This window comes from Leptopilina boulardi, unplaced genomic scaffold, assembly GCF_019393585.1.
Source record: "Leptopilina boulardi isolate dan_hultmark-lab unplaced genomic scaffold, ZJU_Lbou_2.1 LbouV2_149, whole genome shotgun sequence".
Lineage (NCBI taxonomy): Eukaryota > Metazoa > Arthropoda > Insecta > Hymenoptera > Figitidae > Leptopilina > Leptopilina boulardi.
The window spans coordinates 375213-401629 of NW_026137695.1; the positions used below are offsets into that span (position 1 = coordinate 375213).

General features: G+C 28.3%; 1 protein-coding gene across 1 annotated transcript in view; it reads right to left on the reverse strand.

The window, feature by feature from the left end:
- The window catches only part of LOC127291624 (protein jagged-1-like), a 436579-nt gene that overhangs the window by 225455 nt on the left and 184707 nt on the right, over window positions 1–26417 (reverse strand). The window contains exon 2 of the mRNA XM_051320822.1: window positions 11218–11520. Within this exon, the coding sequence (XP_051176779.1) occupies window positions 11218–11520 (303 nt within the window). The remainder of the gene's footprint in view (window positions 1–11217; window positions 11521–26417) is intronic.

The following is a 26417-nucleotide window of genomic DNA, read 5'->3' on the forward strand; positions in this document are numbered from 1 at the left end:
CTAAATTTGTTCAGGAACTGAGGATATGAGAATAATTTAAGAAATCTTATTTATATTTTCTTTGAAAAATTCTGAGCAGTATTTCTATAAGAATTGTAGAGAAATTCAAGACAACTTCCTAAACTCACTTGTCTTGAACTTGTTTTAGAATAAATTTTTACGTTTGCGAGAAAAAAAATTTACTCTGACAGGACTCGATCCCACGTCCTCGAGAGTCCAAAAACTCCGCTTTACATCTCTCAGCCACCTTAGCAGCTTATGGTATTATGCATTGGAAACATATTTGACGCAACCAATCCCTGCCTAGTGCTTGGTTACTGTACTGTGTCTTCTAAAACAGTTCAAGAAACTTTCAACGCCCAGTGACTGAGATATTCCGATCGCGGCATTAACAAGAAGTCTTACAATGTCATAATAAAAATACAAGTATTTTCTTCAATGATTTTTGTATTTTTCTGTAAATTTTTCAGAATTTTTCTCATATCCTCAGTTCCGGAACAAATTTAAGAATGATTCTTGAACAAAGTTTTTCCGTGTAGAGCGTATTCATATGGGCAAATCCACGAAACTTTTAACTTTTATGACACCTGAATCAAACACTTAAAAGTCTATATTATTTTTAATTAAAACTTAATATATAATTTTTTCTTGCTAAATTATATACAAAGTAACATTTCTGTACATTATTAGAAGAAAATATTAATTTGTCAATTAGTTTTATAGGTTAAAAAGTGAAAAAACACTGAAATTACATGTAACACCGTCAGAAAAGTTTACATTCTAAACGACTTTTCTTTTGCGGCGTGTAAAAATATCGCTTCAGCTCACACTTGGCTTCAAGTAGATTTAGGTTTTGCAAAAATGGTGACGAAATCGGGAAGTGGCATGTTATTCCTCTTTATTTAAAGGTTTAAGAAACGTAAAGACCAAAATCTTAGCTGATCCTTTTCTCAAGTTATTGTCAAATTAAAATTTTTTTAACGAAATTTATAAAAGATAATAAGAGAATAATTATTGCACATTAGTTTAATTAAAAAATTTAATGTTTTAGTAACAATTAACTATCTTAAAAATAACAACGAAGATATTTTTCTTAATTATTTTAGTTTTAATTAACAAATTTAACACATTGGAATCATCGACAATTTTCTCAAAGATGTTTTGAAGAGAACTCGATTACTGCTTTTTTGAATCGAATTAAATAGGTGGTCAATCAAATTAATTTTGTAACGCTCCCAAAACTTTAAAAATTCTCGGTGAATTGATTCACCAGCCTGTTCTGACCACAAACCTAAACCACGATTTCCTAAAAAACTCAAACTTTCTTGAATGTGTGATGTTTTTGCAAAACCTAAATCTACTTGAAGCCAAGTGTGCTTCGAGGTACGGAAGCTACCGAAACTTTAAAAATCCATGTCGCAGTATCACACATTCAAGAAAGTTTGAGTTTTTTAGGAAATCGTGGTTTAGGTTTGTGGTCAGAACAGGCTGGTGAATCAATTCACCGAGAATTTTTAAAGTTTTGGGAGCGTTACAAAATTAATGCAAAAATGGTGACGAAATCAGGAAGTGGCATGTTATTCCTCTTTATTTAAAGGTTTAAGAAACGTAAAGACCAAAATCTTAGCTGATCCTTTTCTCAAGTTATTGTCAAATTAAAATTTTTTTAACGAAATTTATAAAAGATAATAAGAGAATAATTATTGCACATTAGTTTAATTAAAAAATTTAATGTTTTAGTAACAATTAACTATCTTAAAAATAACAACGAAGATATTTTTCTTAATTATTTTAGTTTTAATTAACAAATTTAACACATTGGAATCATCGACAATTTTCTCAAAGATGTTTTGAAGAGAACTCGATTACTGCTTTTTTGAATCGAATTAAATAGGTAGGATGGTCAATCAAATTAATTTTGTAACGCTCCCAAAACTTTAAAAATTCTCGGTGAATTGATTCACCAGCCTGTTCTGACCACAAACTGGTGAATCAATTCACCGAGAAATTTTAAAGTTTTGGGAGCGTTACAAAATTAATTTGATTGACCATCTATTGACCACCTATTTAATTCGATTCAAAAAAGCAGTAATCGAGTTCTCTTCAAAACACCTTTGAGAAAATTGTCGATGATTCCAATGTGTTAAATTTGTTAATTAAAACTAAAATAATTAAGAAAAATATTTTCGTTGTTATTTTTAAGATAGTTAATTGTTACTAAAACATTAAATTTTTTAATTAAACTAATGTGCAATAATTATTCTCTTATTATCTTTTATAAATTTCGTTAAAAAAATTTTAATTTGACAATAACTTGAGAAAAGGATCAGCTAAGATTTTGGTCTTTACGTTTTTTAAACCTTTAAATAAAGAGGAATAACATGCCACTTCCTGATTTCGTCACCATTTTTGCAAAACCTAAATCTACTTGAAGCCAAGTGTGAGCTGCAAAGGAAATATAAAAACAGACATATTTTGTCAAAATTTTTCCACTATCCTATTAGTGTGCCCTCAATGTTAATAAAGATATGAAGGGTTGATTGAGTGACGCCACTTTTTGAGACAATTTAATTAAACATCTTCTTAAGGAAATATCTTGTGCGGCGTTCAATGAAAATAAAAGTTCAATGGATTTCTGAATAGAGAATGAAAAAATAAAAATTTTAAGACCTTTTCATTGATGTGCCTCTAAATGTACTTCTGTAGGAGCAATTAGAAGGTGATAATGAAAATCGTGATTTCACTTAAATTTATACATTTTTGAAAGGCCAATAAATAAGTAAAATTTAATTTAACTTAACGAATAAATAATAATTAACATTTAAAAATTTTTCTTTCAGAAAACCCGAAAAAAATTTTCTCCGTATTCTATGTAAACTATAATATATAATTCAATTTCTATGTGTTAACCATTTTCTTCTATTTGCCGACACAGCTTCAAGCAAATAGCCAAATGACTAGTCACTTAGCTAAATGACTAATCTATTCAGGCAAGTAGACGAATTTAATCATTTTCCAAGTCCATTCGTCTATTTTGTGCCATTTAGCTAAACGCCTAGGCATTTAGCTAAATGGCGAATTCTTCTAATTGCCTACGACATATATACCGATCGATTTGTCTTGACGTAAGGAATACGATTTTATTATATATAACCTTAAATTTTTCTATTTAAAAATTTTTTTGATTAAAAAAAATTTTTGGAGAAAAGACGATAAAATTTTTTTTTTGGGTATTTTTTAAAATCCTTTTGTCAGATTTGAGATATTAATATGATAAATGAGCCTACCAAATTTTATCTAAATCCATTAAAACCTGTTAAAGTTATCTTCTAAACAAAAAAGGGATTCCCACATACACACACACACACACATACATCCGTACAATTGATCAGGATCTCATATAACATGTTTCTATATAGAAAAAAATTTGTTTCCGCCACTTTGAAAATTTTTATAAAAGAAAGGACTACAAAGCTTCCTCCACGAGGAAGCAAAATCAATTGAAAATATTTAAAATTAATTGAAAGTAATTAAAATTAATTGAAAATAATTAAAATTAATTGAAAATAATTAAAATTAATTGAAAATAATTAAAATTAATTAAAAAATAATTAAAATTAATTAAAAAGGGAAAAATTTTACTTATGAAGGTGACGGCAACACTGTCTTGTCTATCGTGACTAACCTGTGGCCACCACTGGAATATGTTACACAAAATTATCAAGAAAATGATTTAAAAAGAGGCGAGACTATATTTTTATAATAACTTAATTTTTTCGGTCTGTCAAAAAATAGAAACAATAAAATTACTGTAAAATTCTGTACACTTCCAATTTGGCTTGAATCTATAAAATTCGTGCAGAAATTCTATAAAATATTCAATAGAATGATCTATAGAATCACTTTTGTCAAATTATACAAAATTTTTCTGACTAGGATGGCGAACAGAAAAAGGTATGTCACTTTAAGTAAAGAAAATTTTAAAATTATAGAGGATGAGAATGGATGGTTAACTGATGATCACATGCATGAATTTGAAAAATTTTTGAAAAGATTTTCAAATTCGAAATTTAATATGCAAAGTACTTTGTTTGTATATACGATTAATAAGATTATGGCGATTCAAATAGATGGAAAGCATATTCAAATACTTTTTAGTAGTAATCGCATTTAGAAGTTGGATGGTCTGGTAAAGCAGCTAATCTTTTAAGTGGAAGACGAATCTTTCATTCAATATTTAAATTTCCTATACCAATAAATAAAAATTTAACATTTAATATAGGTGGAATGTCAAAACACGCTAAACTTTTGAGAATTGCCAAAATTATTACTTGCAATAAAATTACAGTGGCTACCACAGGATCTTATATCCGACGAAAATTTAATTAACGAATTATACATATGGAGTGAAATTCCTTTAACGTACTAAGTGAAAAAAAAGTTGATCGGATTGGGCTGAAACTTGCATATAGTTTAGCCCTAGGGGTGAGTACTTTAACCACGAACTATTTTTAGGTTTTTTTAAAAACTGAAGGAGAGGGAGAGGGTTTGAATTTTTTGATAAATTTAAACAGTCAATTTTTGAATTTTTGAATACGCGATTTTTAACAATGTCTACTTGTCCTTAACCATACTTTCTGATGCTTTAAAAGATATAGTTTTAAATTTATTAAAAATTACTAATTCTGAAATATGGTTTTTCAATGTTAATTAATCGGTGAACACATTTTCGCAGGGAAATTAATATTTTATTAATTGTGAAAAAATTTATAAGCTTTTAAAAGTTGTCCCTCACTTTTAACCTTTTCGACCGTAATCATCGTATTTATGATTTTTCTTTTATAAGACAAGCGGCACGTTAAAATAACTTATGGGAAATCAAAGATCAAGTTACTATAATTATTTTAAGACATAATAAATTGATGTGCTTCATGTCTTCAAAAAACTATTATAAGTTAAATAAACGAAAACACGTGTGGACAAAATTTGAAAACAACCGTAATACGAGTGATACTTCATGAAAATCATATAAAAGTATTCGAAAAGTACTTGTATATATTTTCACATATGCCAGTTAACATCCCGTGAATGTGCTTCGAGAAAAAATACTTTATTGCAAAGACAATGTAAAAATATTCATCAATTACGGTCGACCGTAATCGACCGAAATTTTTTTATAGAAACTGTCATTAATTATTAAAACCTGAAGGTTAAGTTTTAATGTTTATTTCGAGACACAAAAATGGATCCAAAAAAATTCATTCTGAAAAAAGATAAGATGCGAGAGAAAAGAAAAATAGAAAAGGAAAAAAGAGAAAAGAAATTCGCAAGTTTACGAATATTAAATTTAAATAGAAAAAAGTCTATGAAAATCGTATGGTAAATTTTAAAAATTACAATTTTACATTTTTAAAACAATTCACTATAATAAAAATCTATTTTAAAATGTAATGTAAATATTCAAATAAAAAATTTATATACCTAGTTAATTTTTGACACATGCTTTTATACCCAGTGCATTATTTCAGTATTTTATTATTCATATAAATATTGAAAATATTTAACGAATTTTATTGCTTTTTAAAATTATAACCCCTTAGAAAATTCCCTTCAACTGTTTTTTATCCTAAAAAGCAAACACCTGTTGAATATTTTTTTGTTACAGGTTAAAAATAATTCTCAATTTTAAATATTTATAACTTTTTGAAGATAACTTGTTTTATCTGTCCACTTGTATAATTGGAAAGCTTAGTTCTTGAAGTTTATGTAGACAGAGTTTCAATACTGTGCTCAAAAAAAAAAAAAATTTTTCTTATTGAAAAGTTAAAGGTTTCAAAGATATGCCGTTGTAACTTTTAAACAGAAAGATGAAAAAAAAATTTACCTATATGTCTTCAAAAGGTATTTCCTGCTCTTTCGAATGGTGCAACAAAAAATATTGAGATGTCTTTTTTGTTATTTTTGAGAAATTAATTAATTAGTAAATGCTAATAAAAATGAAATATTTTACAAATAAATAAAGTTATTGCAATTCTGAAGCTACCAGTAGAAAGCTGACGTAATTCCGCATCCAACAAGCCCTATATGAACTCTTTTGGATTAGAGGATTTTTTAAAAACAATTGCGTTGTTTTATTAACAATCCAGTAATCCAAAATAATTCATATAGGGCTCGTTGGATGCGAAATTATGTCAGCTTTTTATTGGTAGCTTTAGAATTGCAATAACTTCATTTGTTTCTAAATATATCATTTTTTATTCACTTTAATTAATTAATATCTTGAAGGCAACGGAAAAGAACATTTCCATATTTTTTAAGTTGAAAGTATAAGTTTTAAACTTTCTAAAAAAAATTTGAAAAATAAAAAAAGACCGATTTTGAAAGAAAGGCAAAATTTTTTTTGATTTTTAAAAAATAAGGTTAAATTTTAAATTTAAAAAAAATTTTTCACCAATCAAAAGAGCAAAAAAAAACCTTTGGAAAACATATATGACAAAATTTTTTTTATCTACTTCATAATATTTACAATTTTTATTAATTAATTAATTGTGACCTGGACAGTTAAAAAGGACCTTATGTCCGAAAAATCCATTTTTACTTTTTTTATGTTTCTTATAGAAAAAGATGTGTTCTTTTCAATGCAACAAACCGCGCATCTTCAGCTTCATTAGTCTTTTTACAAATGCGCTTCAAAGATGGACGCAAATGGTTAAAAAAAATCGTAAAAAATTTAAGTAGAAAATAGGTGAATAAAAATTGATCAAATTAGTTTGAAACTCTTTACTCGGGGGTTTATGAGGTCGCTGATTACGAATTTGACATCAGATTTTTAAACAAGTTTTAAGCAAATCCGATCAATTTTTAAATTTTTTTCTGCTATATTGGAACCGTCATTTAATATTTTTGAAATCTAATGGCAAATTTGTAATTAGCGACCTCAATAACCCCCCGAGTAAAGAGTTTCAAGTCATTTCAACGGACAGGAGTATCATTTTCGACTTGTTAACTTTGAAGTCGTTTTTATCGAAAACTTAATTTCGGACGAAAAGTCCCTTTTAACTGCCCGAGTCACAATGATTAATGTTAATAAAAAATATAACATTTTATAAAGAAATAAAGTTATAGTAATTCTGACGTTACTAAATAAAAGTTGACATAATTCCTCATCTAACGAGCCCTATATGAAGTACTTTGGATTAGTGGATTGTTAATACACAATTGGCTAGCATTGCAATTATTTTGTAATGATCTGACTTTTATTTGCCTAAGGATTTGCTCACCGGATGGAGTCCAGGTACATATTTCGACTAGTTTCTTTAATTCTCGATAGATTGCGTGAAGCGCCATCTATGTTTCGATTAATTTTGGAACTACTTATTACTATGATCTAGAGGAGAAGTGTAGTAATTGACGAGCCTTTATTTAAAACCTTCGAAAGAGAATATATTGTTTAAATAAAAGAATAATAAAATATACAAAAATAAATTATTACATAATATAATAAATGAACAATCGACCTAGTCCATCATCTTTCTCGAGAGAGAGAAGCGCCTCCACTCGGCAAGGATGTTTCTAGTACATGTGTGTAACGTGTAACCTGGTTGGCCACTCTTCCATGGACGCACCCATAGGAAGTCCGGCTAACTAGGTGAAAAGAGGGCGAAGGGTGTTACTGTTCCGCAGAAGCACATACAGGAACAAGTACAGCTCCTTTTAGGAAGTGAGGAAGGCTCTGGTGTTCACAGAGAAGCACATCTACTGAGCACCAGGTAGCCAGGCGTGTGTCGCTTCTATTTGACCAGAGAATTACCTCTAAGTGACTCGAAAGACGACTCAGGAAGAAGGTGCGGGACAAAAGGTATATCACTGGCAGGTAGGTGATAGTCAGTGGTGGGGGGAAGAGAGTAACACTACCAGCTACGCGTTCTACTTTCTCTCTATGGGATCTGACATGGGGGCGGGGCCTAAAGCAATATGGCGTAAATTGGGTAACACTTTTAGTGAATTTATATGGGAATAACATGGGATGCAATAGAACAAAATCGTTTAAAAAATATTGCTTAATTTAATAAATGTATAAGTGAATTTTTTTAATACAAAATTACTATTTACATTCCTATTTACAAACATGAATAAAAATATAAAAGAAATCTTATTTTTATACAAATTATTTTCTCAAATCCAGCGATACATGTGCAAGAAAAGTATTGTATTTTCCTTTATATTTCATGTAATTATATGAAAATTTATAAATGTATGTATTTCATTTTTCATTGTAAAAGTCTGTTAACAAGAAGTGAAAAAAAATTTATTTATCCGTTTTTACAGTGATAAATTAACTTTCAAAATGTTCACATGCACGGGTAATATGAAAGATTATATAACCTCCAAATTTTAAAATCTTAAACTTACCTGGCAAAATGTAATCACTTCTTTTGAAATGCAGAGAACATACCCTCATAGAAGGCTTTATACTGTTTATTTTTAAAGCATTTTTCCAGGCCTTTAATTGATCGACTTTTTCAAAATTATCGAACGTATTTTTCACATCCACTACTCGTTGTTTTGGTTTCGGAAATTTATGGAATATTACGCTTAAATTTTTCGCTACAGTACTGCCACAGCCTCTCACAGAACACTTAATTCTGCAGGAAGATTTCTCATGCGGTAAAAATGTAGCTTCATTCATAATGATAAAATAATTAACAATGACAGCGGAACTACAATTGCAAGTGACACAAACAGTTATCCAAAACTAGTTACATTTTTCAACACCAGATGTCATGTATACGAATGTCAGATCCCAATACTACGATACTATTATGCCTCCTGAGTAATTTAAGATAAAAAAGAAAAAAATTGTAAGACACATTTTTAAGAAAATCGAGTTTTTGTATTTTTATACTAAAATCACTGCTAGTCATCAATAACTTTAACTCAAAAGTCTGAGCTTTTCAAATATTTTTGTTTTAATTAGGATATTATTTCTTTAATAGAGTGTAAATTTCCCAACTGGGCCACCTAAAACTGACTTTTCAAATTTTTAAAATCTATTGCAGGAAGCCGAATTAAAAACATTCCTGAAATGCGTTTTTAAAAAAATTAAATTTTTAATTATTTATTAACAATTGAATATTTTGTTACCTTTCCACTAAATTTGCAATTACTCTGTTGCTTATTAATGAGCCAATTGCCCAACAATTGAACAACATTTTTTGCATAATTTTTTGACAGTCTTTTTGAAAAGAACCCCTAAAATCTAAGGGTTAATTTGACTAAAACAACCCCGTTTCACCTAAAATCAATAAAAACTTCGCAATCAGCGACCTCAAAAAACCACTAGATAACAAGTTTCATATGAATCTAACAATTTTTGGACGGAATGGGAAAATTTCAGCAGCAAGGCGTTAAATATATGACGTTTATTTTATTATTAAATTAAATTTTTTTTAACGAAAAAATTATATTTCAAAGGTTTAAATATATAAGAAAATATTAAATAAATCAGATCTAAATTACTGATATAGGTATAGTGAGTTTCCGCGTAGCGTTCAATCCTCTGGAATTTTAATGACAAGTTCTAAACGGTACCCGTGTTGAATGATAGGAGAGTACGAGGGGCATTTGTGATACTCATAGATCTATGAGTATTAACCTTTGTTTGACACACTGGGGTACAAAATACCCCACGTTTTTCCATTCTTACCAATTTTTCTCGAAATACCTCACGTTTTCCAATTTTTTAAAAATACTTACTTTAAATATTCTACTATATAACTTATATAGTTTTCAGAAGATACCTCTCAAGAATATGTAAAAAAAAATTGAAGTAGATATATTTAATATTTTATTTTTCATGATGATTTTTGTCGATGGGGTACAAAAAACCCCAATGTGTCAAGTATGATACTCAGAAAAAGTGTGTCAAGTAAAGGTTAATAAACGTCATATATATAACGCATTGCTGCTGAAATTTTTCCATTCCGTCCAACCTAGGGTCCACAATTCTTATTTAAAACAAAAAAACAAATTTTTTCTTCTATTATACATTATTGCCTTCTGTATGAATTAAAAGATTTCAATAGAATGTGAAAATTGAAAACACAGCCCTACAAAATAAAAAATTGTCGGGGTTCGGGGATCAGTGCACCCTTCCCCATGAGCTACTCAGAGAACTAGTGTGCGGTGAGACTAAAAATTTCATAACTTTTAAAGTTTAAGAGAATCCCACTTTTTTGTTATTGGTATGGAATCACGAAAAGTCCCTCTTCACGATATTATAAAAAAAACTGACAAAATCGATTAAGAATATTGTTTATGTATAAAATTAACACAATTAAAACTATAATTTGTTTAAACAAATTACACTTTTTATTTATATTCTGTACATTTATCAAAAGTACGTTTTCTAATCTTTTAACAGACCAATTTTTAATGAAATCGGTTCAGACAATTTCAAGATATTCAATTTTTTCTAAATCGATGCAAAACACTTCAATTGTTTATAACTTTTACAAAAATTAAAACTTTGAAAAATCGTTTAGGGGTCTTATTAATGACATAACGGACTATCAAAATACATATAGTAGGGGAGACCGGGGCTGAAAGTGTTGATTCTGAGTTTATTATGACCTTTTAAAGGTTTTTATGAACAATCTTAAGATTTCTAGATTTTAGTACCACTTTTAGTAGGTACAAATAAACATTTTCTGACTTATATTCTATAATTACATAGTTAGTCAGTCACTTAAAATATAGTTTTTGTAATAAGTATTTTTATTATAAACATTCAAAGAATTTTTCCAATAATCGTAACATTTATAAATTTTTGTAAATAAATAAACATTTCCGACTTAACTTTTACAATTACATAATTAGGCAGTCTTTTAAAATATTTTTTGTAATAATTATTTGTATTGTTAATCAACTGTAAAAAAACTCTACTTTCTGATTAATAAATAATTTTTAAGACATGAGTACTTAATCTGAATGCGATTTATTGAAATCACAATTGACACACATGTAACTAAAGTTAAACTTAATCTACACAATCCGTCAGGGCCGCAATGTTGCACATAAAAAAATGGAGTACAAAATTAGACTGGTAGGTGACGTATGTCGTTTAGCATTTTCTGATTTTTAAATTAACAAAATTTGGTCCATACTTTTTCTGTGTACAATTTAACCTACGTTTAATATTGTTTATTAAAAACTTACCGTCCATCTAAATGTAAAATGAAGTTGTAAAGTGACTGGATCTGTCAATGTAAAAGTATTTTGACCCAGAACGTGACTAGAAACGTTGCCAAAGCTGCAGGAACCTATAGCAGTGACATTCGACTGATATTCTTTAAGGCACAGCCAGAAGAAAGTTGTACATGATGCCGTGCAAATTTGTGAATACACATCACCCGAATCGATCCTCAGTCCTCCGCCACAACATCTTCCGTCTACTAAGGTTCCTCTGTTATTCGTGAGTGAAAGGATTTGCACTTCAAAAAAACCGCTACCAGTTGTCGCCTAAAAAAATTTTTTATGTCATTTATTTAGTTTCGCTATTCAAAATTCTATAAAATTCAATTCAAAATTACTAATCCCTTTCTGCTTTTTATTACTTTTTACTTGACTTCTGTTTTTTATTGCTTGCAATCTCTTGTAATCTTAAGAATAATACTCATTAACTTAGTATCATATTAAAGAATTTAGATGCTATGTAAAACCTTAAAAGGGTCAACTTTGCGAGACTTTGCGGAAGCTATATCTCGGTCGATCAGGGCTGGATTTGCCGTAGGACAAAAAGAGCAACTGCCCTAGGGCCCCCGATTTTCAAGGGGACTCCTAATTACAACAAGTGTACATATACTTATACGAAGCTGTATAAATGTTCCATAAAAGTGAATCAGTTTTTATATGTAGTTTAAATTGTAATTGGGTTGCAATTAAACAATTTTTGAAAATTGTTCGGCTCTTAACCATTGCAGGCCCAATGGCGGTTTACGCATTTATGTTATTTCACCTTTACCCACACAACACACTAGAAGTACGTTACCCACCCAAGCCTGCCTACACTATTTTTTTTATTGAGTTAAGACATTATATTGATGACCAGAACAAAGTATTTGATTTAATAGTTTGTAATACTCATGAAATAAATATATTTATTTATTAACGTTTTGAAATATATATTGTGTTAAAGACGTTTATTCAGGGAAATAGAAAAAAATAATTAATTGACATTTATATAATTAAAATAATATTATTATTTGTACTATCTGAAAGATGAAATATTAATTTTCAAAAAAAGTTTTAAACTTGCAAAATTTATTTGTTTATACAATTTGCATAGGATAATTTTTTTTTGGTTATATTGCTTCTACAGAATTTTTCAAAAATAATTCGAATTCAATGAAATATAGCTTATTTTCTTCAAAAAATGATTCTCTACAACTTCACCGTAGGGATTTCGAACAAGCAAGCTGTTTGAAAAACACATCTATTTGTTTAAAAGAAAAATTTGTATTTTTTTAAACAAATAGCTGTATTTTCCGAACGGCTTGCTTGTTTGAAAATCCTCACAGTAAAGTTGTAGAAAATCATTTTCGGAAGAAAATAATCCATATTACATTAAAATCAAATCATTTTTAAAAAATTCTGTAGAAGCGATATAAAAAAAATTTATTTGTTGAAAATTGTATAAACAAATAAATTTTGCAGGTTTAAAATTTTTTTTTTCTTGAAAACTGATATCTCATCTTTCAGAAAGTACAATTAATAATGCTATTTTAATTATTTAAATGTTAATTAATTATTTTTTTCTAGAGTTCTGCATTTCCGTGGATAAACGTCCTTCAATTGTATTGATTTTGTTCCCGGATAAGAGGGCCCCTGGTACCCTAAATCTAGCCCTGCGGTCAAGTGTTGAGCTACAGAGTTGGTTTTTTCTAAATTGTTCAGAACTTTATACACTTTCTTTTTGAAAATGAACTATTTTTGCACTAAATGTAATGGGAAGCAGAAATTTGCAAAAAACTGTTTTTGCACCTATTTACAATAAAAATTTAAGTTCCCGTAGGAGTTTTAAGTACCAAATTTAAGTACTTCATTTTTACTCCGAAATGAAGGGTGTAAGCAAAAAACTTGAGGTTCTGAGTTAAAACATTTAAAAATGCTAACTTCCCTAGTGGAAAAATACTCGATTAATTATACGTGTAGATTTGCCCACATGTAATTACAAGTGTAATTCATACTTTGAATTTAAAAGTCATTTTTCCAAAAAACTCCACGTGTAATTATACGTGATACACGGAGAGAAAAACCATGCGTTTTTAGTATGAAGAGGCATACGTTTAATGTATGAAACTTTCTCATGCGAATACTGTATGACATTCATAGTTTCGCAGTAAGAAGTCCATACGCCAAACGTATGTAATACAAACATACTACGATTGTATGAGCTTCATACTCTCTCGGTATGATACTCATAGAACAGACTATTAAGCCACGCCCACTTTCAGTTTGCATATTTCTGAATCACCTGCCCGCTTTCAATTCTTTGCTCAGTTTTGATTTATTTAAATAATTTTTTATTATATTTCAAAGATGAAGTTAAGATGAATATGTTATGTATTGTTATTAATATTTATGAAATTATAAAAAATTATTAATAAATGTAAAATGTAAATGTAGCAGGAAACACTTCTTTATTTTTTTAATTTGTCACTTCACCAAATAATATATTTTCACAAATTTATAATAATAATTATTATTATTATAACAATAATTTATAATAATTATTATTATTATTATAACAATAATTTATAATAATAAATTAAGCGGGGATCAGGAACAAATTCACAAGATACTCTCTCGATAGGAAATGAGCAAGCTGAAAGAAGGCGTGGCTTAATCGTCAGTTGTATAACTATCATACCGAGAGAGTATGAAACTCATACAACTGGACTATGTACGGCATACAGTTAAACTATGCAATACTCTCATACTAGAAACGCATGAATTCTTACATTAAGCGTAGGAACGGTTCATACTATCCTAGTATGAACCACTTTCATACTAAAAACGCATGCTTTTTCTCTCCGTGTACTTTAAAACTTTTTCGAAATTTCAAGAATTGTTACATGTGGAACTAGACACGGTGGGCCTAAAGCAACTTTAGGTTGCATGAAAATGACAAAAAAAGTGGAAACGCCACTGTTTTCAGTGTTGATCATACACCAAGAAAATGTTTCGACCGAAATCCTAGCTGATACTTTTTGGAAAATATCAACATTTTTCATTTTTAAATAGTGTAATATGCATTTCTTTAGTATGAGCAAGGTGCATTTGTTTATATATGTCGTAGTCAATTAGAAGAATTCGCCATTTAGCTAAATGCCTAGGCGTTTAGCTAAATGGCACAAAATAGACTAATGGACTTGGAAAATGATTAAATTCGTCTACTTGCCTGCATAGATTAGTCATTTAGCTAAGTGACTAGTCATTTGGCTATTTGCCTGAAGCTGTGTCGGCAAATAGAAGAAAATGGTTAACACATAGAAATTGAATTATATATTATAGTTTACATAGAATACGGAGAAAATTTTTTTCGGGTTTTCTGAAAGAAAAATTTTTAAATGTTAATTATTATTTATTCGTTAAGTTAAATTAAATTTTACTTATTTATTGGAACATGGTTGGCTCTGATGGCAACGAGAGTTACGTAGAGTAGCCGATTTGAAACAAATGCATTGTTTGGTTTTACATTGCGATTGTAACGTAATTTAAGGAAATAAATTTATTTTGTTTTGATCATTTGTTTACAATTTCTACAAATTAAATTCCAGCTCCTGTTTATAATTTCTATGTGTTAACCATTTTCTTCTATTTGCCGACACAGCTTCAGGCAAATAGCCAAATGACTAGTCACTTAGCTAAATGACTAATCTATGCAGGCAAGTAGACGAATTTAATCATTTTCCAAGTCCATTAGTCTATTTTGTGTCATTTAGCTAAACGCCTAGGCATTTAGCTAAATGGCGAATTATTCTAATTGCCTACGACATATATGTGATATATATATTAAATGTTTTACATTAATCATCTGAATTTTAGATAAGTTGATATCATATTCGTACCATTCACGAAATAGTAATCACGGGTAAAGCACTCACAACATTTGTAATGTTCCGTTGTTCTGGTTTCTTTTATCAAATTAATATCAGCGTAGTTAGGTAATATTGGAAGAGGTCTTTTAGAGCCACCCTTTTCATTTTTATTTATAGTAAGCCGACAAGAAACGCAAACACTTATGTGAAATTTAGAATTAGATATATCAAATTGATCGCTGATGTGTTTTTTTATCAGGTCACTAAACTTTTGGATTATTAAAAAACAATTAGATTTTTTAGTGCCAAATTTAATTTTTGTGCCGCATGGTGCACATACTTTAGCTCTATTTTCCTCGTGAATGCATTTACGATCAAGCTGAGAATTTAAACATTTTTTTATTGTAAAATCCATTTTGTAATGTAAATATAAATTTTCTCTTGCTATCCAAAGAAAAATAGATTAATCGTACATCCAAATTTTATTGGATAAGTGGAAATTTGTAGCACTCCCACCCCCCTCTATGTGTGTATATATATATATATATATATATATATAATGTTACGGTATATGTCGATAGCATTTATGAAAAGAGTAAATATTGGGATCGGCTAAACTGCAATACGCCATCTGGTGGGAACCCATTCTCTCCCTCCATTTTTCTTTCTTTGTCTCTCTTCAATTAATAGGTTAGAAAGAGTAAAAAAACAAAATGGAGGGAGAGAATGGGTCAAAGTTACTAGATTGTTACTAGACCACCGTTCCCAATTCTTTCTCAAAGTTTGCCGTCAAGTTCATCAAGCATTGATAGTTATGTGTCCATTGTATGAAGTGAAGTACAAAACAAAAATGTTGATGTTACTGTTTAAGAAAGACAGTCATATGATTTAAAAACAGCTGATTATCAACGCAATTATCAAAAAGGAAGCGAAATTATTTTCAGATTGTAAATCTGTGTAATTATGATTCAGATACGGGTCAGTCCAGCGAAAATCATCTAGAGGCGGTTGCTCGATGACTTTAGAAATGTCTGAAATTGATAGATAATATTCTTTTATGTAATTCAATGATCATTTGAGGTTTTATATTGATAAAGACGTCTTAGTTTTCTTTAAAATAGTTTTTAAAAAGATTTGAAAAGCTGCAGAGTTATGAATCATCCATTTTACAACGATGCTGTAAAAGTCGTTGTAAAATGAAAAACATATCTAATATGTATTTTTTATAATACATATTTATATAAGATACCTAAATAAATGCCTAGTACTTGAAAATTACTCACCTAAATACTTAAATCTTGATTTTTTCGAGTTTGCACAGTGCTATATTCATCGTTTTCGTTTACGCATATCTTCTATGGAGAAAAATAAAAACTTTTAAAACCTTTTGAATTTAGTGTATATTAACACTAGGAACACATTCCAATAGGGATTTTTGTGGGTTTTTGTCCCGTAATTAATTATTTAAACTTTGAAAATTAGTTAAAATTAACGTGTTTTTGACAAGATTTTTGTTTTTTATTATCTGATACACGTTTCGTTTTAATAATCTCTGATGACAAAGGGATGAAACAGTTAAACTTTCTTGTCCCCGGAATTGTATTAGCTGACTTGTATCGCTTTGTTAATTTTTTGTCAGTTCTTGAATCCAGTTTCTTTCTACCTGTTAACAATGAACTGTTTTTCTGTAAAAAATCTTAATTTATATTTAAAAAAATATAATTAAACAGAATGAAATTAAAAGCTTTTTCTTCAATATAATTATAATTATATAATTATATAAAATGTTGAAAAAAATTAATAATTTTAAATTTAATTTTCATATACATTTTTAAATTAAAGGGTAATAATAGGAAATGTTAAGTGGTTAACTTCAACCCTGATAATAGAAAACAAAAATCTTGTCAAAAACAGGTTAATTTTACCTAATTTTTAAAGTTTAAAAAATGAATAACGGGACAAAACCCCACAAAAATCCCTATTGGAATGTGTTCCTAGTGTTAGTATACACTAAATTCAAAAGGTTTTAAAAGTTTTTATTTTTCTCCATAGAAGATATGCGTAAACGAAAACGATGAATATAGCACTGTGCAAACTCGAAAAAATCTAGATTTAAGTATTTAGGTAAGTAATTTTCAAGCACTTGGCATTTATTTAGGTATTTTATATGAATATGTATTATAGAAAATACATATTAGATATGTTTTTTATTTTACAACGACTTTTACAGCATCGTTGTAAAATGGATGATTCATAACTCTGCAGCTTTTCAAATCTTTTTAAAAACTATTTTAAAGAAAACTAAGACGTCTTTATCAATATAAAACCTCAAATGATCATTGAATTACATAAAAGAATATTATCTATCAATTTCAGACATTTCTAAAATGATCGAGCAACCGGCTTTAGATGATTTTCGCTGGACTGACCCATACGACTATCGAGAAGCTTTTTATGGAAAATTGAACATTTTATGTAAGCACTGTGGTGCAAAGCATTTTGCAGCAGAACAAGTATCTAAGGATAAAAATTCGTTTAATGATTGTTATAAGCATGGTGAAGTGATACTGGAAGATTTACCTAAGCCACCACCAATATTGCAGAGTTTATTTGATGGAACAGAAGGAAATATCACATCATTTTTATAAATGTGTTTGGTGTTATAATAATTCATTTGAATTTACATTTTTTAATGCAAATTTAGTTGACTTTAATAATACAAGTCCTGGACCTTATTGTTTTAAAATATATTGTCAGATTTATTATCAAATGAATACATCTTTATATGTATATATATACAGAAGGTAACGACAGTCCTACATTTGGACAATTATTTATTGTGGATCAAAACGAATCCACAGACATTCGATGTAAACAATTTCAGATATTAAACCGGGATATTATTAATGCAATTAGCACTTCTCTTCGAGATAGTAACATATTTGCACAATCCTACCGTATGATGATAAATAATAAAAGACAATGACTAAAAAAAACATAACCATTGAGCCTGACATGCAATTTTTTATTTTCATTGCAATCTGGAATAGATATTATTTTATCCATATGGTACGAGAAGTTGGGATTAAAATATGACTTATGTTAATTCTAATAAACTTGTTTCACAGTCTGCATACATCAAATTTAAAATAGCGTCTGGAGATGACAATGTTCTTTAAAAGGGTGGACGATTGTTTCAGCAATGGATTGATGATAATTATGTGAAAGTTGAAAAAGATAGGAAAACTTCCATCGAAATAATCAATCAACTCTCCGTGCCGAAATTTGCAAAAAACTAATTGATCATTTACAAAGAAGGGCAGATGAGTCGGGCAGTGAGATCGGTAAAATTATAATTCTTCTATCATCATTCACAGGTTCTCCGAGAAATATGTTACAAAATTATATCAGGACACAATGACTATTGTAAGGAAATTTGGAAAACCAGATCTATTTATTACGATTACATGTAATCCAAATTGGCGTGAGACACAGGAAAAATTTACCACCACATCATCATTATTTGGTGAAGTACTTGCATATATGTATGTTGTTGAGTATCAAAAGCGTAGATTGGCTTACATGCATTTATTAGTAAACTTAAAGCAAAACAGTCAAATAACCACATCAGAGATTGTAGAAAAATATATCTCTGCAGAAATTACAGATCCATCGGAGAATCGTGTACTTCATGATATTGTTATGAGAAACACGATTCTCGGTCCATGTGGGAGCTGGTGTAAAGATGAAAATGGTAAATGTTTCAAAAGTTTTCCAAAGAAATTCTGCGTAACATGTAATCGACCAAATGGATGTACAACAGATAATCAGTACGTTGTTCCATAAAACCTTATATTATTACTACTATTCAATTGTCATATTATTGTAGAAGTTATTTCTAGCATTAAATCAGTATAATGTCTGTATAAATATATTTATAAAGCACATGATGCTGATGCTATTGTAATAATCGACAGTGTTTATAGTGCAACTTCTGTAGAATATGATGAAATTCGAAATTTCATTAGAACCGGATATGAGGCAAAATTCCTCAAGTGTCACAGGTCCAAAAATGAAGTTTCTTGGATCTGGCTAAGATTTCCAGGAGTTGTTGTCTAATTGGCTAAGACTTCAAAAACGGAGTATTTTTAAGTTTATTCAAAAACTGAGATGTGGAGGGGGTTGAATTTTTTTATTTTTGATGAATATCCCACTTTTTAAATCTTCTGTAACTTTTTTCCATTCTATGTACAAAAATTTTATTTTAATGTTTTTAACCTACTTTTTGATAATAATAAACATTTTTAAAAAAACGAAATTTGACCCCTTTTTTGAAAAATTAAAATTAAAAAATCATTTTTTTCAACTTTCGACCCTTTTTATTTTTTTGAAAATATTTTAGTTCGAAAGCTGAGAGTTTATCCCAAAAAGGGGAAAAGGGTTTTGAGTTTAAAATTTTTTTCATAATCTATTACAGGAAGCCGAATTAAAAACATTCCTGAAATGCGTTTTTAAAAAAATTAATTTTTTAATTATTTATTAATAATTGAATATTTTGTTACCTTTCCACTAAATTTGCAATTACTCTGTTGCTTGTTAATGATATTTAACAAAATTTGGTGAGTATTTAGAAAAATGATGTCTCTTTGAAATGCAATAGAAATTTCAATAAACCTTTAATGTTAATGCAAAAAAAATTGTTTATTTAATAAACAAATGAATATTTAAACTATTTCTCATATGTTTAGGAAAAAATTTCAAAAACAGCATAAATCTACACTTTCTCAACTTTAATTTAAAAAAATCTTAGTACCTTTAAAACATGAGTGAATTATGCTAATTTGAAGAGCGACGTGCAAGCACTGAGACAGTCACCACTGCCGCGCGCGGAGCGCTACCTCGCGTCGATGCCTATTCTCTGTTATTAAATCATTTATACTAATATAATTTATACTAATACTAATTTAGCTAAATAAAAATTTGGTTTAGCGAAAATTTAATTAAATAAGAATTTGGTTAAATAGAAATTAGACTTTAATAACAATTGTAATAAAAAAATTCGGTTTAATAAAAATTCTGCTATTGAAAATGTGGTTCTACGTTAAATTAATTTTCTAAAATTCAAACTTAGTACATTTTCGCTAAATCTAATTTTTATTTAGCCAAATTAGTATTAGTATAAATTAGTATCACTAGAGAAAATTTTACATTGTAATGCAAAATTTTCTCTACTGATACTAATTCTGTTACTTGCAAAATAATTCAATGAATATTCGTTTTTTGAAAAAATTCTCAGAAACCAGTTGTAATGAAAAGTTATATGATTGTTAAATAATAAAATAAAGAAAAAATTTGATATTCAAGAATTCTAGTCAATAATTCGATAACAGAGAATAGGCATCGACGCGAGGTAGCGCGCCGCGCGCGAAAGTGGTGACTGTTTCAGTGATTGCACGTCGCTCTTCAAATTCGCATAATTCATTCATGTTTTAAAGGTACTAAGATTTTTTTTTTAAATTAAAGTTGAGAAAGTGTAGATTTATGCCGTTTTTAAAATTTTTTCCTAAACAAATAAGAAATAGTTTAAATATTTATTTGTTTATTAAATAAACAATTTAACGAAATTTTTACAGATTTTTTGAGGCCATTTTCCAACATTTAAACGCTACGATGACAATATCGCAATAGATATTTCTTATGTCTCAAGAACCACTCTATTGAATGGCGTACTAAAAGAACCGAATAATTTTTAATAAACAATTTACAAGCATAAGAAAAACGATTTTTTAAGAATTTTTGTTCAGTTTTTATAATTTTTTCAAATCTTATCCCTTCAGAATGCCTCTAAATGCCAAAAATATCGCGTCAAAAATGTTTGGCTCCGCCATTTTGAATTAAAAAAATCGACTTCAGAATCGTAATGAGCGACTTAAAAAACCAAGGAGCAGAAAGATTCATTTAAATTTGCTAAAAAGTTTGTTTAAAAATGAACTTTCTCTTAAAAAATAGCAATTTTTATACTTTGTTAATTTATAATTCTTCATAATTTTGCCTGCTACGCTTATTATTTTTGTTTCACTTTAGAATGTTTTCGTTATAGTTGAAAAAATGTTTTATGGATACTGCTTCAAAAACTTTGAATCTAGAGAGAAAAGTTGTTAAAAGAAAAGGTGCGAAAATCGGTTAAAACTGTGCCGCAAAAAATTAATGATTAAAATAACACATCGAAAATAATTTTAAATTTTTGTTACCATAAATGTTATAGAACCCAAATGATACATTAAAAACAATATAACTTTCTCAAATCATCAAAATTTAATGAAGAAAATAAAAATTTATTTTTACGCCAAGAAGTGGAAATAAATATCTGGACAAAAAAAATTAAGTTAATTTTGATTTTATGTTACTTAGATGTTATTCTAATAAGTATCTAAGTCAGAAAAAAATATATTTAATTTGTATTTTGATGATTTTCTTCTATTCGCTATTGCTGCATCAATAAATTCCATTTTTTGTATTTTTTGATCTTAAAAAATTCATAACTTTTTTGTTGTAGCCTCTAGTGAAAAGTTTTAAAGGGAAAAAACGTGTCATTTTAGAAGTATTTTAAAGGAATAATAGTAGAAAATTAAAAAAAAATTGAAAATTTAAATAATTTTGGATTTTTGGACGGTTTAGTCTGTCCAACAAACTCAGGCTTCATTTTTACATGTTAAAAGAGTGTACAAAATTTAAAACCGATTTGTTAAGATTTGTTTAAGTTTTCGTAGGGACAAAAAAGTGTGGCATAGCAAATGTGAAGAACATTATGCTCTATTAAAAAAAATTCTAAATGTTTTTCTGGTACTAAAAGTAATCGAAAAGAGAGAATTTTGAATTTACTAAAATAAATTTATTTTTTTGAATGCCACTTTGTTTCGGTAAGAAAACGTGGAGCAGGTTTCGAAGCGAATGATAGAATTAAATGGACTGTGACTGACAAGGCATTTAACTCTAGAATTCAAAGCGGAACAATTATTAATATGAGTAACATAGATATTAATTTATTCTTAGATGATGACTTTTCAATTTTTGAAAATCAAGTTAAAGCCTGTTTGAATAGGTTAGGTTGTCTAAAAGTTTATACAATCCTAGTAGCTAAATTTAAAAAGACTTTATCTGATAGAACAACGATTTTCGATTTGAAATCATTTATTGCATTTATTGCAAATAACTCTTAAACTTATGGAAGAATTTCAGGAAAAAGAATAAAATTGGCAACTTCACTCTATTCTCAGATTAGATGTAAATTTTAAGAAATAAAACCCTATGCGTGTTGGTTGTTTCATTAAACTGCCACTTGTTATTGAACGAAAACACGCCTGTGTAACTGTCCGTAAAGAAGGTAATGAAGCTTTAAGTGGGCGATTCTTTCAATATAAAATAAAACCTCCTCTAATCCAGGAAGAGTGGAGAAATATAAAAAATTTTAAGATACCTTAAATTTTACAAATATTACATTTCTTCTAACATTTAAGCTCAGCCGAAAACTTGAATCTCAAAATGATGTTTCAGTAAATATTTATGGTTCGAAAAAGCATAAATTGAAATTTGCCGAATTGACTCCAAGTGGGCTGTATGCAGTGACTAATATGAAGAGGGTGCAGACTAAATTCGAAGGCAGGATTGTTACAGAATTGGATGCTGCATTCACAATATTCCTGCCAGCAAGGTTTGCTAAGCTGTTTGAAGCTGAACCTACTCCCTATACGATGATCAAAGAAGCCGCACAGTCTCAAACATTGCAATTAAAATATATCGGTGGAAAATTTAATGAAATTGAATTGGAATATAAATAATTTAAAATATTATTAAAATATAAAAAAAATTGTAATAGAAAAATGTAAATATATTCAAAATGTGAGAAAAAATAAATTTATAAATTTTTACTTAAAAATTGTTTTGTTTCTTATTTTACCTTCATTATTAGTCTTAACCCTCTCCCTGTCCTGGGTTATCCCCACTCTAACGCTATAGAATGTATTTCCCATAGTCCCCACCAGGCGACCGAATTGTCGCTTTTTGTCGATAACGGTCAACTGGCCAGGCAGAGGGTTAATACTAAGGGTATAGGTTGAACAACACTAAAAAGATATTAATTTTCTTAATACTATTAAATTTATTTAAACAAAATAGATTAAATTTATAGTAATAGAGATTTAGAAGTTTTATAAAAAGATTTTAAAGTAGTATAAGTACAATCCACTTCATCGATGCCTACTGATTGGTTTATATAGTACAATGCAATCATGGATGATGAGGCAATGAGCAGTTGTTTCAGCAGGTATATTATTTCAAGCTTTAATTTCCAGACGTACATCAACTGAAGTTTGCTTGAGAAACTCATTTTGTTTTGAACAATCAATAACAATTAGATGAGCCAATGATTTAAAAGTTTCAAGCTTCTATATGGGTTCAGAATCTCTTCTATAGTAAGAAGATTGAAAATTAGCATACATGTCATAAAGTATAGAATACTGATTTTGATTAAAATTTAGTAAAAGTTAAAGTTAACTATTTGAAAAGTTAATGTTAACTTTTTAAAAAGTTCCATACTGTAAAGGTAAAGAATTTTATAATTCTATATTTAAGAGTTTAATGAAATCATATAAAATTAAACTGTATTTAGCTTCTAGTAATTTAAAAACTTCAATTATCGTAAGCCTTAACACACACTGAAAAATATGATGTGGCCACAGTTCAACTTACAAGGAAGTTATAAATGGGAAGACATTTTACCATCTCTTGTTACAAAGTATAATAACAATAAACATCGTACCATAGAAAGAAACCTAATAATGTCACCAGAGAAGATGAAAAGAAACTGTTGAAACGCATCTCTAAACAAAGAAAAATTTTTCATAAAAAAGCAAAATTCATAGTTGACGATCGAGTGCGAGTGAGAAAGTATAAGAATGTTTTTGAGAAAGGATACACCCAACTGGACAACTTTAAGTTAAATTAACGAATCCAGTAACTGACAAGCTGAAGGATTATCAAGATCAACCCATCGAAGGCGGTTTCTATGAAAAAAAAATTTCCAAAGTGAAATTTATTTGGTAGAAAAAGTCCTCAAAAATGGTCGTAATGAAGTCTATGTAAATTAGATTGGATTCGATAATCCTCACAATAGTTGGATGTAAATATTTGAAAAGTTAAAGTTAACTTTTTAAAAAATTAAAAGAATGTGCTTTCAATATACTGAATGCGATTCAGCATTTTCAGACAAGTTCCAACTCCATTCTTGGAGGAAACAAAAAAAGTCGTTATAATCTAAAAAAAATTTATGCTTTTCACAGACTAGACATGTTTCAACTTTCCTTTTTTGATAAGGAACAAAGAAGAAATTTAGGCTTTTTACAACTTGCATTTCTGAAAAGAAACAAAGGCATCTTCTATGAATTTATTTATACTTGTTAGAGCTATGTCAAACATTGTAATAATGTGTATGAAGGTTTTATTAAATAAAGTAGACATAAAATTAATAAAAAGTTTTCATTAATTAAGAATTTAATTACACTTCTCCTTCCATTATAAGTCTTTTTCAACATGTACAATAAATATAAATAAGAAATATATACATCCCAAGGCCCTTCCCAGTTTGCTAGGATTCTGGCAAGGGCGTGACATGGCAAACTGGCAAGGGCCTAGTAATGGCTTGAAACGGTTTTGCAAGGATTTGCCCTACTTAGGGATGAACTTGCCAGGGCCATGAGAGTTTTCCTGGGAATTACCCTATATTTTATGACAAAAATAAGCATTCAGTGAAAAGTGTACTACAGGTTTATAATCAGTTGTAAAAAGTAATTGGTTGAATTAGTAAACAACAAAACTTATATACTGATACAATCAGAAGAATGCACAATTCTAGACCGACAAATTATGATCCCTAAGTCGACCCAACTTCAAATAGGTAGTAACACCAACACTAAAAAAAATTAAATATGAAATTAATTATACAATTAACACATTATTTATTATTGGAGACCTTATATTTTACCCCTACCTATTATTATTTAACGCAATCGCTTACATAAATTTTGAAAAATATTTATTGCTCGCTGGAATCGAAACCCCTAACCTAACGCTCCGCAAGCTAACACGCTAACCATTACGCCAACTAAATAAAAATAGGAAAAAAAAATTTCAAAATTTTTATTTTTAAAAAGTACTACCTTGTATAAAATATTAAAGCGCATCTTTTTTTTCTTTGAAATTTTTTTGTAGAGCGAATATTTTAGTTAATAATAACAAAAAACTGACAAATTTTAATTCTTAAATTTCATTGAATTTTAAAACATAAATTGTAATATCTTCGACAATTATTAATAAAATTACTTTAGAATTGATATCCTAACACATTGAAGTATAGAGAAAAGGATAACATAATAAGAATGTTCGAAATCATAATTTGTTTAATAATTTTTAATTGTTATTTAAGGACATATTGATAATCATGTTTTCTTACCTTTGCCGACAAAAAGTCTGCGGGGAAGTTCCGAGTTTCAAGAACTTCCAGTGAGACATTTGTTTATCAATGTGTAATAAAGTTTTTTGTAAATTTACAAAACGATTTATTAAATAGTTTAAAAAATATTGAAGTTTTAAAGAAACGCGTGCAGCCGCATATCACATCGCCACGTAGAGTAGTGTCTTATTACGCTCTCAGGGGGTGAAAACATCATCTTCGCATTACTTTTCAATAATATTATTAGTTCTTTCATAATATTATTAATTAAATTGTTTAAAATTATGAACAATTAATAAAAAATTAATTAACAACATTATTAAAAATAATTAAAAAAATTTTTAAATATGTATATATTGTATCTAAATTTTTATTAAATATATTATATTATTAAATAATTTTAAATTTTATTACAATTAAATAACCAATTTATTAGTAATAATTATTAAAGATGGGGGATAAAGAGCGTAAAAACCTTGAGAAGGTGTACGCAGAAAATCAAAATAAAATATAAAATAGTAATAATTATTATTACTATTATCCCCTATCTTTAATAATTATTACTAATAAATTTGTTATTTAATTGTAACAAAATTTAAAATTATTTAATAATATATAATATTTAATAAAAATTTAGATACAATATATACATATTTAAAAATTTTTAAATTATTTTTAATAATGTTGTTAATTAATTTTTTATTAATTGTTCATAATTTTAAACAATTTAATTAATAATATTATGAAAATAACTAATAATATTATTGAAAAGTAATGGGAAGATTATGTTTTCACGCCCTGAGAGCGTA